The sequence below is a fragment of the Saccostrea echinata genome, unplaced genomic scaffold (genome assembly GCF_033153115.1).
Source record: "Saccostrea echinata isolate AGI-Se365-2 ecotype Australia unplaced genomic scaffold, CSIRO_AGI_Sech_v1 ptg000004l, whole genome shotgun sequence".
NCBI classification, from domain to species: Eukaryota; Metazoa; Mollusca; class Bivalvia; order Ostreida; family Ostreidae; genus Saccostrea; species Saccostrea echinata.
Window position 1 is genome coordinate 6,421,073 of NW_026889753.1, and position 16,147 is coordinate 6,437,219.

The window sequence follows — 16,147 nt, forward strand, 5'->3', positions numbered from 1 at the left end:
ATTTATTTTCAAGACAATGGACAGATTTTTTTCCTTCTTCACTTCATCGAATAAAGTTTGACAAGCAAAAAAAAAAAAAAAATAATGGTAAACGCATTAAACTCCAAAAGTCTATTTCGGGGGGGGGGGGGGGGGTAAGTAGCACTAGACAAGAACAGATAATGTATTTTCTTGCCAGTTAAGGTATGATTATTTATTTTCAACATTTTCGAGGACAGATTATTTATTCCAAAAATTCCAGCCCCCGTCTTAGAATCACATAGTCTTCCCCTAAAAAACATTCCTTGTCGTTTACATTTTAGAAAATACTTATGGTACATGTGTAGTCTGTCGTTTCAGAAATCGGCAACATAAATCGAATAAAAAGCAAATAAACGTTCAGTTGCATTTTAAATCGGTAATAGTGATCATAATTTTAGCATGTGATGGATCGTAATTAAGACACAGGCACACTATATGTCATATATATTTATATCCATAAATGTACTCCATTTTACCTCGTCTACCCCTTATCAATTGTATTATCCATGACTTTTACACGTGTTTCTGATTAAACACATACAATATCTGAATGTAAGTGAATATATAACTACATCTGTTACATTTATTTAGAAGAAACACCGCAAGGCGAAATACTGGGAGTACATGTAAAACCAAACAATGGCGAGTCTTTGGACACATTGCTGTGTTATAATTCTAGTGTTATTATCGATTTCCCACACACTTTCACAGGATGAAGACAGTTATGCGAGTCATGTTACTGATGCCCATATCAAGCACCAGACTCTGCATAAACTGCACCAATTTCTGCAATCTGAAGATATGAATTCCTGGAAAAGCAATCTTTCTAGGGAAAAACTTATTCGAAGAGCAAATATCGCAGCTGGTAATATTACTTCTCTCAACAACATGCTCCATACAGTTCTCAGTAATAACAATGTGCAGGCGATTTTGAAGAACGTATTTCCACAACTAGCTTCTGTCACTAATTCTCAAGAACTTTCTGAACTATTACAAGGTGTATTGAGCAAAATAACGAAAAATGACACAATGGGACAACAAATTCAGCTGTACTCGGACTTGATGAAAGGAAATATTATGGGACTAATGAAAGACATAGATCCAAAGGTGCTTCAAAGTGTCATCAAGTCGATAGCTGCCAATCTAACGAAAGGCAATCTAAATCTTCCAAGCCAAAACACACTTCCAGGAATTTTAAGCAAAGGACTAAATGCCGAAACGATTGCAACTTACGTTCTTAGTATCTTGCGCTCGAAAATTATGTCAATAAAATCCTCCGATATATGTAAAGAGGATGTAATGAATACAATATCAGGTCTTTCAAACCGCCAGTCATGGGCCTTGAAAAGTAAGTACTACAATACAAAGTTGGAGGTCTCAGAAAATGTTTCCTGAAGAAATGATGTTCTATGTTCTTTATTGTATCGTACGACTCCGATTGATATGCTTAACATTTGTATCAAACGTTCGCCGTATATGTTAATATTTTAAAATAAGTTGTCATAATAAAGAAAGGAATCATTGATCAAAATAACATAAAGGAACACACTATATTATAGCATGAAACAAAGTACATAAAGTTCATTAATTTTGAATTGTGTTTACAGTGTTAGATGCATCTGCTAAACTTCCACCCGATATACTTGACGTCAATATCAACTGGTATGGGTCCTATGACGAGTGTATTGCAGATTCTTCTGTTCTTGACCAGACCAATATTCTACCGAGAAACTCCTCATTTCCTGTTGTTAAGCCACAGTATTGTACCGTCAGTATATATCCACCTGTACCTCCAGCAGCGAGAGGGGTAGGTACCAAATGTCGAAGATCCCCCACCCTCTCTCTCTCTCTATATATATATATACAAAGAGAGTAGCTAGTAGTCGAACAAATGATTTATTTACAAATAAAACCTAAATTTTGTTTTTTTCGAATAGTTGCTCGGAATATTCGGTGGAGGACTTATCAAGGCTGGAGCTTGTGTCCCGAAATCGTGCAGCAACAGCGATATTCTTCTCTTATCTAGTCAATGTATATCTAACTCAATTTCATTTTCTTTCCTTAATCATCACTAATATATACAACTAGCTCATAAATCAGAACCTTATATCAATTAAAGATGTAATAAATAACATCATTAAAGGTTTAACAAAATTACATGTATGTATACCCTAACTTCATGTTGAATAATTTATTCCAACATTGTTTGAAAGTTCTCGCCTCTGTTCCGATTGGAAAACAACAATTTTATGCAACAAATGTAGACTGTGTGAAGGAAAGGCCGTATGAAACAAAGGACATTGCTGTCATGTAAGTGAGCCTATATATATATATATATATATATATATATATATATATATATATATATATATATATATATATATATATATCATGTTTAACTCCCTTTATATGGGAACTCTTAAGTGTAAAATGAACGAAAATTAATATTTCAAAAACATTTCCATTAGACAAGTCAACATCTTTGTAGATCACTCCTGGGTGTATTTCTTGTTCTTATGATTCTTGGAACCCTTTATGACTTTGTCAATGTTCAGTATCCAAAATACAAATCCGGAAAAATGGATGAAAAGTCTGTTAACAACTCGATGGATTCCGATGGCATTTATAAATTGAAATCATTTGACGTAAACCCGACGGATGTAGAAAAGGACAAAAAAGACGATAAAACTGATGACGGTACAATATCAGCAATAACAATAAACCAAGAATTTTTTTAAAAAATTCTATTCTTAATATTAAAAGTGCATCATTATTTCTATAATACCTACTTAAAAAGATTCACGTCTAAATTCAAGACCCAAAAACTAGTGCCGATTCGGCGCAAAACATTAATCAATCAATCAATCAAGACCCAAAATACTCTCATAATCCTTTCCAAACCTCTTGAACAGGCGTATTCGGAAAGATTCTATTATCCTTCTCAATTTACTCAAACGCCAAGAAGATCTTAAGCACAACGCAGCCAAAAGGAAGCTTGACGGCGGTGAATGGTATACGCTTCCTTAGTATGAGCTGGGTAATCCTGGGACATACGTGGGCTTTCACATCCACCAGCCAGTTTGGATGTAAGTCCTACAAAATATAATTCGCATCATACACTCGAAATGCAGTATTGCAAGTGGTATTTTTGAACTTACATCAAAATAATCAAGTGGAATAGAAATCTTGTTTCTTTATGTGAGTCAAATATACACATGGGAGAAAATGTTCATATTTTTGTTGAATTTTACATATTTTGTAATACAGTATAGCTATTTCCTTTTTTGAAGACAATACGGTGATTTAGCAACCATCAAAATACAAAGTTCACCTCACCAGAATTAACCAGTCGTATGTGATTCTTTTTCTAAGCAAACTTTGGACCATATGCATCAAAATTTTTCAAGAGAAGATCAGCTCAGGCGATTTTGAATGCCTTATTTTCTGTTGACACGTTCTTTGTTCTGAGGTAAACTTACATGTAATTAACAGAACTGAGGAAACTTTCTTCCAATTTAAATGAAAAATGGTCCCAAATGTGTGTTATATTTCCCAACTCTTTTCTTTTTTTCCTCAGCGGACTTTTAACATCATATTTGACTCTGAAACAGATGAGTAAGGTGAAGGGCAGAATTAACTGGTTTCTGTTTTATTTCCATCGGTTTTGGAGGTCAGTCTTTAAGCTTTTTAATCGAAGAAAGATTTGTTTCTCAAACAATGGACTTTCGTTAAAAATAACGATTTTTTTTTTTTTTTTTTTTTAGAATTTTGCGTCTCCGATGAGTACAGTAACAATGCATATTGTGTCCAAGCCTTTAATCAACCCGCAATTTAAATTTTCATATGAATAGTCTTCTGGTGTATTTATCTGACATTTGCATAATTAAATGAATGTGTAATTAATGTGGATATTAAAAATTTTTCAAGCAGATATTAATTTAAGGCTATAAATACCTGTAATTATAGTTATAAATGATGATATAAAATGTTTAAAAATGATGCGTATGACCTGTAACTCTACAACATGTACTAAAAATCAAAGAAATATGAAATGGCACCGAGTATCCACCATTAAACTTCGTATTTGGTTCACATGTTTTGAAGACTGACACCAGCATACATGATGTTGATAGCAGTATCCGTAGGAGTTGCACATCACGTGGTTAACGGACCAAATGCACCAAAACCAGATGCAGTCTGTCCCAAATACTGGTGGTGGAATCTCCTCTACATTAACAATTTTGTTGATAGCTCCTCAAAACTGGTGAGATAATATTATACCGAAATGTCTCGCTTTTTTCCTACTTGCTCGGATAATAAACTTCTAAAAGGATCAAACTATAAAAAAAGTGTGTATAAAACCAATTGATCTAAGATCTAGAAAACATATCAGGGATTCCTCCCTACCTTTGGAAATTTTAAAACCTGCAAATTTGTCGAAAATACCGCCGTGGAAATTAATTAAACCAAATGTATATACATCTTTAACTGAATGTAAGAAATCGGAAACAAATTCTTTTGCTTTTAAACAGAAATCAGCCGAAATTAAACATTCTAAGAGTTCTAAAGTCGAGTTTTACACATAAGGTTTTAAAGACGAAAATAAAGAAGCAGCAGTCGCAGTGAATAAAAATGTTTTTTCTTTACAACTTCCAAATGAAGCAAGATTTTTTTTTTTTACAGCAGAAGCAAAACCCACACAGCTTGCATTTGAATATATTAAATCTTTTAATGAGAGCTTTTTAATAATATTTCGGACTCGCCCTCTTACTTACAATCTATAAAAAATATGAACGTTGATCAACCAGACATTTTTAAATATATTAATTCAGTACTATCATTTCACTCAAAAAGGAAAAAGAGTTGACATTTGTTGGATTCGAAGTCATACTGGTATCCCTGGAAACACTAAGGCTTGTAATGCTGAAAAAAGGCACTTCAGTATGACATTATTTTTCTAAAAATTCTTTATACTGACTCGAAATATATTGTTTATGTAAATGCTCTTCGGCAAATTTATTGGGAATTTTATGATATAAGTAAACTATATGCTACAGAAAACAAGGTTAACAAATCTTCCGACTTCGGCCTGAGAAGTCAGGACGAGGTGATTATTTCAAGAATACGTATGGGTCATTCAAAAATAACCTGCACACTTATTTAACCGAGAACTTCAGACAGAATGTATGGTGGCATATTTCTGCCCCTTGTGTGCAAGTTATTTTTCTATCAAATATGTCGACATGCAAGATAAATATGTTGACATGCAAGATAGTTATGTCAACATGCAACATAACTATGTTGACATGCAAGAAAATTGTAATCAAATAAAAATTATAAAAAATCTTCAAAAATCTCAAATATTGCCCACATGTGACATCCAACATGCTAGATGCTACTTATTTATGTCAACATGCATTTTATTTATGTTAACATGCGAGATAAATATGTTGATATGCAACTTATTTATGTCGACATGCAACTTATTTATGTCTACATGCAACATTTTTATGTCGACATGCAACTTATTTATGTTTACATGCATTTTTCAGATACAGTTCTACTATGACCTTAACCTTAGACCTTAAAACATAGTTCAAGGTCACTGCACACCCTTTAAAAGAGACCTCAGACGAACAGATGGACGGACGGACGGACACACTAATTACTATAGGTCGCCCGCAGAGAGGTGCCCTAGAAACGTTTTATAATCTACGGTCCCGTTTCTAAATCAACAAACAAACAAACAAACAAACAGAACCGTGCCTCATTGCACGTGTCTTGGGTAGTAACGAGTCTGCACGCTCGCACAAATGTTCAAATTGTGTATTACATAATTTCTTTTGCATTTAAATTTGATCATTTAATTCAAAATCTTATTTTGAAAATCGATCATATTTAAAAAAAAAAAAAAAGTATATATCCAAAATAAAATCACAAATCGATCATATTCACTGTAAAATTTTTCTCCATTCCTGTGTCTTAAGACATTCACATCGACTTGTAATTTCATTTTTGGATATTTACTTTTTTTAAAATTATATATATATATCTGTTACTCAACATAGCTAAGTTGCATGTCAACATATTTTTCTCGCATGTCAACATAACTAAGTTGCATGTTGACAAAAACAAATTGCATGTTGACATAACTAACTTGCATGTTGACATAAAAAAGTTGCATGTTGACATATAAGTAGCATGTTAACATATCTAAGTTGCACGTTGACATAAATAACTTGCATGTCAACATATTTATTTCGCATGTCAACATAAATAACTTGCATGTCGTCATAAATAAGTAGCATCTAGCATATTGGAAGTCACATGTGGGCAATATTTGAGAATTTTGAAGATTTTTTATAATTTTTATTTGATTACAATTTTCTTGCATGTCAACATAGTTATGTTGCATGTTGACATAACTATCTTGCATGTCAACATATCTATCTTGCATGTCGACATATTTGACAGAAAAATAACTTGCACACATGGGGCAGAAATATGCCACCATAAGAATGTATATCATGTGACTGTCTGCTAACTAACTAGAATGCACCGATTTTTCGCCTATTTGAAGTAGACTTTTCAATAATGTACGAAGGATGCATGAAGTTTTTAAAAATATTAATGTGAATATAATTTTAGATTATTTACATGAAACTGATTTTTACAGTTACATTTAAAGGTACATAATAAAAGAAATTTCGTTGATGGACACAGAGAGAAATCTATATTCTAACTGTTAACATATTTTAAAATGTTTAAGTCCGTCGGATGGTACGTTAAATGGTGCCCCATGTCAAGAATTGCACCCCCACCCTCCTGGTACGCAAAAGATCGTTTCTCTGGTGTTCGGTAAGAGTAGGCTCATTGGGGGCCGCCAGAGAAACCAAACACTTTTAAAAACCGGTCATATAACCTAATTTTTCGCCTAAATATGGCTGACACAGAAAATATGGCTGAAATATTGCCGACTCGGCGTTGAGCACTAATCAATCAATCAATCAACTTTGAAGCGATGATACTTATGTATTTTCTCGTTTTGATTTACTAAAATTAACGATTTTCAAATAAATACAGTAATTTCTAAAAATGAAAATTATAAATCACACTTTCAATATAACTTTCATGTAGTAATATATTTCTCTCTCATGTTTTAGTGTGTTGGATGGTCATGGTATTTGAATAATGACATGCAGTTCTACATTCTAAGTCCACTTATGATTGTACCATTGTTTTTGTAAGTTTGTGATCTTTTAATGCACCATTGGCCTAAATATTTTGAAGAAAAGATAGCTATATCTACAGATAGTATCCACATACAGGTATCTCTTCTATCAGAAATACTTAAAAAAAAACTTTTTTTCATAATATTTCATACCTAACAGTAAAGACATAATTGGTGTCATCTCCTGCGGTGTATTTCTTGCGGCTACCACGATCACTACTGGTGTGTTAAGTCACCACTACAGCTGGAATCCCTCGGTTGTTGGGGGTGGAAAACATCCAGGGTAAGTTTTGTATTTTGGATACGTTCTTTGGGTCCCTATATCTATTTAATATTGTCGAAGTATATTTGCTCGCTCCGTGATCGGAAGGACGGTTGTTCGAATCACGGCCGCGACAGGCAAGCGCTCGGCACTTTGAAGTGAAAGTTGCGGGTCTTTCGGATGAAACCTAAAAAACGAGGCTCCGTGTCACGGTAGGCGTTGGCAAGATAAAGAAACCTCACTGCTCAATGGCCCTGAGTGCCGAGGATAGATCTAAATCTGAAACCCTGCACCGGTATATGGTGACGTCTCTATATGAAAAATTCCTGAACTGTTGAACGGGACGTAAAACAACAATCAATCGAAGTATTAACATTTGTCTCCCCTTGTCACTATCTGCCTCCTATTTCTCCACCAGAGTGACCATGGGTAATGGGAGTGCATTTACAATGAACCATTTTTTTTTAAAGAATACTTTTTAAGCGGGGGTATGTAGGTGTCGGTATTTATATTACTTGCGCTTGGGAATAGCCATTCTTCCTATATCACTGAATAAATTGTAATGATACTTTTACAGTAATTTTACTTCATAGTGCCATTATACACCTATTTTACATTTTGATGAGACATATTTATTGGGTTTGCCGTAGCTAGATAATTACACTCCATTCTTTAATTAATTTTGGGTTACCACTAAATAACTTAAGACCGTCACTGTAGCTCAGTCGGTAGAGCGCTCGCTCCGTGATCGGAAGGTCGTGAGTTCGCATCTCGGCCGCGACTGACCTAAGTCGATAAAAAATAGGCAGCAACTGTTCCTTCGCCAAGCGCTCGGCACTTTGAAGTGAAAGTTGCGGGTCCTTCGGATGAGACCTTAAAAACCGAGGCGCCGTGTCATGGCAGGTGTTGACACCATAAAGATCCCTCACTGCTCAATGTCCCTGAGTGCCGAGTAAAGGTCTAAATTTGAAGCCCTTCACCGGTATATGATGACTTCTCTGTACTAGTGAAAAATTCCCGAATAGGACGTAAACAATATACAATCAATCAATCAATCACAAAATCCTAAATTCAAAGTTCCATTGTGACTTCCTATTTCATATTTTAATCGGACAGATATTCGGTTTTTCACACAGAAAAACATGGACTTTTGCCTTTATACTCATATGGAAGCGGGTCAATTTTGTATCATGTTGTGAGCTCAATGTCCATAGTACCCGTAGTTTAAATTAGAGGTCAAGATCGAAGCAGTCTTTTCTAGAATTTATATTTCCCCTTAAAACACTTTTGCAAAAACTCAACAGTGACTTCATTCTAACTTTCCAGATAAAAGACCTTTTTGAAAAAGTATATGTGTAAATTCCATGACTAGAGCATATTTCTCCTCCTTGGCCAAAAGTGGCTTAAATTTCACCTAAAGAACAGTCACCCATTGCAAAGGGGTTACAGTGACCTTGAACCAAGCTTTAAGGACAGAAGTAAGAGTTGAAGCGGATTTTCCTTAAACTTTGAGACAATTTCTGCCCTGGGATAAGCTCAAACATCATCCATAATATATTGTGGATCAGTGGTGCGCATTGCATTAATCAAGTCAAAAACAGTTAAAATGAAATATGGAGATAACGAACAGTATTCAAGCTCAAACGTCAAGCGACAATACAAATCAGGAGCAGAACAAACACAAAAGCATCAGAGGTGGTATCAGTTCCAAGGAGGAGTGAGCATCCCCTCCCGACCGGTCACACCCGCCGTGTGCTCCTTGTCATGATCGGGAAAAATGGAAAAAAAATCTGTAGACAATTCATTGTGTAAATAATGGACTGACAATCAGTATAAAAAAACGTCAGTCAGCATTGATTATAATTTATTAAGTGCACGTCTCAATGGGATAGTCGTTATGTTGACAAACTAGGAGTGCGACAGAAAGAGGACGACTTAATCCGAATCCTTTTTGAATGGCATTTGTATACTTTGGGCGAAGAGGAACTACTAGAAGTTGAAACTTGCTCAGCAACTTGCGGCGGTTTACTATTTAATTACGAGTCTTTGGAGAACGTGATCTAATGATCGGTTGTATTTGCTGACAAGGTCATTGTATCGACCATAAAACAACCGTCACGGTAGCTCAGTCGGTAGAGCGCTGCTCCGTGATAGGAAGGTAGTATGTTCGAATCACGGCCGCGACTGGCCCAAGTCGATAAAAAATAGGTAGCAACTGTTTCTTCATCAAGCGCTTGGCACTTTGAAATGGAAGTTGCAGGTCCTTCGGATAGGACTTTAAATCGAGGCCCCATGTAACGGTAGGCGTTGGCACGATAAAGAACCTAACTAAGACTAAATATCAACGAGACTGTATTTGCTGACAAGGTCATGTATCGACCATAGAACTTACAAAATGATGACTTTAAACGAGACTGCTAATATTTTTGTTTCATCAGCTTGTTTGTCAATAGCTTGCCTCGTTTTAGAAATTGTTCATACGTAGAGCATGCTCTTGCGTATCGAATCAACTGGGAGACAAAACCCCCTTAATTATGCAGGTGATAAGTGTATATTGCTACATACATTAAGTAAGGGAAGTTGACGACTGAAAAATTGAAGTCATTGCGTGTATCATAAAGCTTTGTTGGAGGTTACTATTTAAGTCTTTTTCTTGCAAAATATCCAAACATGAAACACATGTGTCAGAATCTGTGGTATCTTTTATTTCAAGCTCACTGGGATATATCAAAACGATATATGAATGGAATTAACTATCGTTAATTGACAATACGTCGTCATTATATCTAAATGTCGAGTTGAAGGTCATAGCAAGTGTTTTCTTCTGCTCATGTAGAAGTCGTGAATAAATTCTGTTTCATATGAATACAAAAATAGGTCTGCTAATAATGCGTCTGCTGATAAATTCAATTGAGTGGTAATTATTACACCTACTTGTTTTTAGTAGTCATTAACTGCATAAAATTTGATTCCATCCTTGTCTTTTTTTTTTATCTTGTATTACTTCTGATAATAAATAGAAGATACAATTTCCTCTCTTTTTACCGGGAAGAAAGTTTTCTACAATTACAGTCCTTTATAAATCGAATCTACTTTTTATGCCATTAGCATTTACTAGAAGCTTTGAGTTGCTTTCAATATCTATTGTTTTAAGTTTGGGCATGTGAATAAAAGATGTATTTATTTTAGACTATGGTTATCTGTTTTCAAGCCTCAGGCGTGTAAAAGGATTTATTTTTCAATTGTTCTTACTTATTTTATAACTTGTAAAAAATGCTTATTTCTAAGCATCAGTTTTGTAGTCGTCAAAAGACACTGGAATTTAAAACACGTTTTTGTATTTATTTCCTAGGCTGTCCTGAACATATTGACAATACTGGGTCTTGGTATCATAAAATTCATTCTGTAAGATTTTTTTTTCAGTGGTGATGTATTCAAGGACTACTACATTAAACCATACTGTAGAATGGGTCCCTACATTTGTGGTATATTTACCGGATACCTATTGTACAAATTTAAGAATAAATGCCATATTAATATCGTAAGTACTGAAATTCATTTTGCCAAAAATAAAAACAATTTTGTAAATTCACATAAAATAATAACAATAAAAATAAGTTAATAAAAAAAACGGAAAATTTTAATGGCTTTACTGGTATAAATACAATCTTTAACGATGGATCTGTATACATTTTGTTTTCAGTTTGTAAATCTAGGAATTTGGGGAGTGGCCACAGCATGCGCATCAGCAGCACTGTACGGACTTTACGACGCTTTTAACGGACATCCTTTATCTAATGAAGTTTCGTCTCTATATAATGCTTTAAGCAGAACTGTTTGGGGTGCTGCTGTTTGCTGGGTTATTTTTGCATGCGCAACCGGAAATGGAGGTATGAACATATGTGCATTAAAATTTATAAAAAATATAACAATCTATCACTGTGCACGTGTAATATACGGGGCGAAGCCATGTTGTCTATAAAGTAGCCCCGGTGGTTTACGTGATACAGCCGAGGTAAGTTGAGATACGAATCGGCCGAGGTGTGCCGCGTGAATCTTCGAAGTGTTGTGTATCTTTTTTATAATTATTTTATTGCCACAGTAAAATGCATAAGTAGTATGAATTGTGAAAAATAATTTATTCATTTTCTTCTACTTTTAAAGCCTTTAAAGTGTAAGCAGGACAAGGGGCCCATGGGCCACAATGCTTACCTGAGAAACTATGGCCTTTCTTCTCCAGCAGATTCTTTTTCTTACATATTTTAGCAAAAACTTTAATCATTATGGGCCCAAGCCTCCCCCCGGGGAAGGGGTCATGATTTGAACACACTTCCATGTAAATCTACAGTTCTTGAGGATGCTTCTTTATTTAAGCTGATATTTACTCTTAAATAAGCATTTTTGTATCCTTGTACGACTTATTTCATACCTGCGTGCCTTTTTCGCCATGTTTTTGCTAGATTCCCCCATATGCCTTGCTGATAACCTGCCTTATCATACTGTTACACTTGACTGATTTTCTGGCCTGACTGTCGACATATACATATATTTTGGAGTACAGCAGGTTCTGATCGAAAACATGTTGTTTAAATAAAAATCCAACCAATACTAGGAATAGTTAGAAGTAAATCCTTCTTGAATAATTTAGATGCAAAGTACAAAATCAAAACGGGGCAACATGTTTGATGCACACACATGTAAATATCTGAATAATGAACAGGAAAAGCCTACCCATTGCAAGTTTTTGAATTATACTATTGTACTATTAGAACTATAAGCATGATAAAGCTATATAATTGATAGACAGTGTATGCACATATTATGCATTCATCCACAGCAAATTCAGATACATGTATATACATGCCAAAAAAAAAAAAAACCCGCGTCTAACGCTGTAAACTCATCTACCCGAAATGCTGCCATCGGTACAGGGATGTGCACATGTCGACCGAAATATATCCTATTTTTTTTATTGAAATATTCATCACAGAAGTAATAAATTCTATTTGTAACTCAACGGTAAACACATTGTTACTACATAGCACTTGGACATACGGGGTCCATGCCAATCAGCTTTTTGGGGGATTCGTGAAAATATCAAAGGGAAATCTCACAGGCCTTTGCGTGATTGGATTGGACAAAACGGGCAACCCTTGTTTTTTTTTTCCACTTCCATTTATATAATTAGAATCAATACTTATTCATAAATGTCTTTATGACAGTTTATATCTGTTATATCTATACAGTGTGCATGGTTTGAAGCGTTTTGATTAATTCATGTGTTTTCAAATACTTTACATGTACTAATGAGATGTGCAGTAGTCGATAGCCAAACCAAAAATTATTTACATGATCGCATTGGGGTTTATATCGTAACAATAAGATAAGGTATCTGAAAGAAATATAGCGGAATACGGCTAGTTGGTATAAAACAAGTTGTACATAGATGAAAATGTTGCGTTTTAAGAATTCATGTCAGCTTTTAAATATAACTAATAATGGCTTTCCTGTTCCGGAGAAGATTTGTCCTATATATTCCTACATGTTTGTATAACTTTGACCCCCTGTTGTGGCCTCATGCTACCCCGGAGTATGAACAAACTTGAATCTATAATATTTTGAATCTATAATAACAAAATTTTCACGCAAGTTTTTAAGAGGATTTTTTAAAAGATGCCACCAAATTTTCATGAATTCTTCATAAGCTCCTCTTGAAAGAGGGCGTGGTTTTCCTGTTAAAGAAAATTTCCCTTTACTTAAGAATGCTTTGTGGCAAGTTTGGTGGAACCCAGTGGCTTCGAAGAAGTCAAAAATGTGTTTGTTTGTTTGTTGTTTAACGTCCCTCTCGAGAATTTTTCACTCGTATGGAGACGCCACCACTTGCCGGTAGAGAGCTGCAAATTTTGTCCTATACTCGGCACTTAGGGCCATTGAGCAGTGAGGGATCTTTTTCGTGCCAGCACCTACTGTGACACGGGACCTCGGTTTATACGGTCTCATCCGAAGGACCTGTCTCCACGTCCCACAGTGGGATTCGAACCCGCAACGTAAGGATCAACTCCTTACTCCGCGACTCTAGAGCGAACGCGCTAACCACTGCGCCACGCGAGCTACTCAAAAATGTGAGGTTTGAGATAACGCACAGACGGACGCCGAATACTTTCTTAGCTCACCTGAGCTGAAAGTTCAAGTGAGTTTTTCTAATCACCGTTGTTCGGTGTCCGTCTGTCCGTACATCTGTAACTTTTTCACATTTTCAATTTTTCTCAAGAACCACTGGGCCAATTTTAACCAAAATTCGTACGAAGCATTCTTGGATAAAAGGGAGTTTAAATTGTTAAAATAAAGGACGTAGCCCCCCCCCCCCCCACAATAAGGGGAGATAATCAAGAAAAGACAAAAATAGGGTGGGATCATTAAAACTCTACTGAAGAACCACTGGGCCAGAAAAGCTGCAACTTTTTTGGACGTATCCTGGGGAAGTGTAGATTCTAAATAATTCAAATCATTCCGGGTGAGCTAAAAATCAGTAATTGCTAAATTTGCATGCATAAAAATCTACCTACTTCAGGGAAAACATGTTTCTTTAGCAAATTACCCTTTACTAAAGGTATCCTTTACCTTAGATTTTCATCTGAGAATCTCATTTTATTATAATGAATCTAAGGTCCACTTGCCGTCACTCAAAGGTAACATATCTAAATGAACTCGTAGTGAATTTTCCTGACCTAGTTAAATTGTACAATTTTTATTGTTTTTAATTCGTTAATTATCAACAAAAATTCAAACGAATAAATTATACCACCTTTGATTCATTATTTAAATTTTGAGTAAAATTATATAGAAAATCTGAAGAACTTCAGTAATAACTATACATGTATAATTTCATAATATTTATATGTACATTGCGTTACCAGGGCCAATAAACACTATCCTGTCGTGGAAAGTTTTGGTGCCTTTGTCCAGATTGACATACTGCGCCTACCTCGTACACCCACTGATAATTTATGCATACAACGGGAGTCACCCACAAACAGTCTATCTAAGTGATATTGACCTCGTGAGTGGTTTACTATTATAATTATTTATGTTTGTAATCTTCGTCACTGAACTTAGAAGAAGGTTATTATGTAGTTTATCATTCATTTTGTTTGATTGTCTGTTTGACGTCCCTCTCGAGAATTTTTCACACATCTTGGAACGCCATCATTGCCCGTGGAGGGCTGCACATTTTAGACCTATACTCGGCACTTAGGGCCATTGAGCAGTGAGGGATCTTTTTCGTGCCAGCACCTACTGCTACACGGGACCTCAGTTTATCTGGTCTTATCCGAAGGATCAGTTACCTCGTCCCGCAGTGGGATTCGTTCATGTTGTTATTATGTACGATGTATATGAGGAAAATGATCGTGGAACATATAATGAAAACGAGTTTGTATTAAACAAAAAGATTATTATACTATAGTTGTAGTGCATAGGAGAAATAATTAATGCTCTAATCATGCAAGACTGAGGTTGTTTTACAAAATGCTGGAAGAAAATGTCTTTTTGTTCTGTTACAGATTTACAAGTTCTTGGCAAACCTCGTGATGTCCTATGGAGTTGCGTTTATTTTCTCGTTATCTTTCGAGTCACCTTTCATGGGGCTGGAGAAGGTCCTGCTCTCGGGAATTTCAAAGAAAAGTGAAAATAGTAAACCAAAAAACTGAGTTATAATGGAGTCAGTAGTATTGCTTGTATATCTTGAGATTAATTCATTTTACAAATGTATGTATGTAGAGTTTTAATTTGATACCCAGCGAGAAATGTTGACAAAAATGTGTATTCATGTAAAAGCAAAACTATGTTTTCGGTTTGTGCGGCGCAAAATGGTTTTGAATAGAAATTTACTTGTATCACGGTCTGATAAAATTATATTTTTTGTATTGTTTTGTCATGGAGTTCTAATAAAATGTCAGTTCAGAATATGAAATATTTTAATTAAATGACACCGCATACAGAGTTTCTAAAACACGACTAAGCAGAGCGTTTGTCTATTTTAAATTTGGTAAAGACCCTTATACATTTAATACTAACATAATATCATAAATACATTTAACCAGATTTGGTTTTAATATAATACAGTACATATATGCTTTTACTTTAGGGAGCATTGTTAATTTCATAAAGTGTCTCAGAATCCCCCTGAACATTTTATTCGAAAAAATAATATTGATAAAAGTACAAACTTTTAAGGTTATAAAAGTCGCACTAGTAGACTTTTTTTAAATTTACCCCGGTAAAAAAAAATAACAAATTAATTTGTAAAACAAAACAAAACCCCCAAAAAACAAAACAAAACAAGAAGAATTAATTTGAAAGTACAAATTAATACATTTGTTCTAGCAAATTATTAATTTGAAGTACAAATTAGTTTTGGATCTCCCAACTTATTCGATATTAAACAATATGCTCTGAGTACTATCAATTTTTAAACCGAGACAGTCTACCGAGAGATAAGTTGTTGTTAATGGGATTTCAACAACCTCGTTTAAAGTCAGTCTATGGTCGTTATAATGACAATGTTAGCAACTACATGTATAACTTATCATTTGGTCGTATTTTTGATGACACGTTTCATACCAATTGTTAGG

The 16,147-nt window shown here is 34.9% G+C and overlaps 1 protein-coding gene across 1 annotated transcript; it reads left to right on the forward strand.

Moving 5' to 3' along the window:
- Positions 1–660: 660 nt before the first annotated feature.
- On the forward strand, positions 661–15,444 carry LOC133179279 (nose resistant to fluoxetine protein 6-like). Its single transcript, XM_061314067.1, has 15 exons — positions 661–1,369; positions 1,629–1,828; positions 1,959–2,052; positions 2,235–2,331; positions 2,510–2,718; positions 2,934–3,107; positions 3,394–3,490; positions 3,599–3,691; positions 4,126–4,285; positions 7,185–7,264; positions 7,413–7,535; positions 10,938–11,055; positions 11,218–11,404; positions 14,432–14,574; positions 15,077–15,444. Exons 1-15 carry the CDS (start codon positions 661–663, stop codon positions 15,221–15,223), a joined length of 2,631 nt encoding a protein of 876 aa, XP_061170051.1. The 3' UTR covers positions 15,224–15,444.
- The last annotated feature ends 703 nt before the right edge of the window (positions 15,445–16,147 follow it).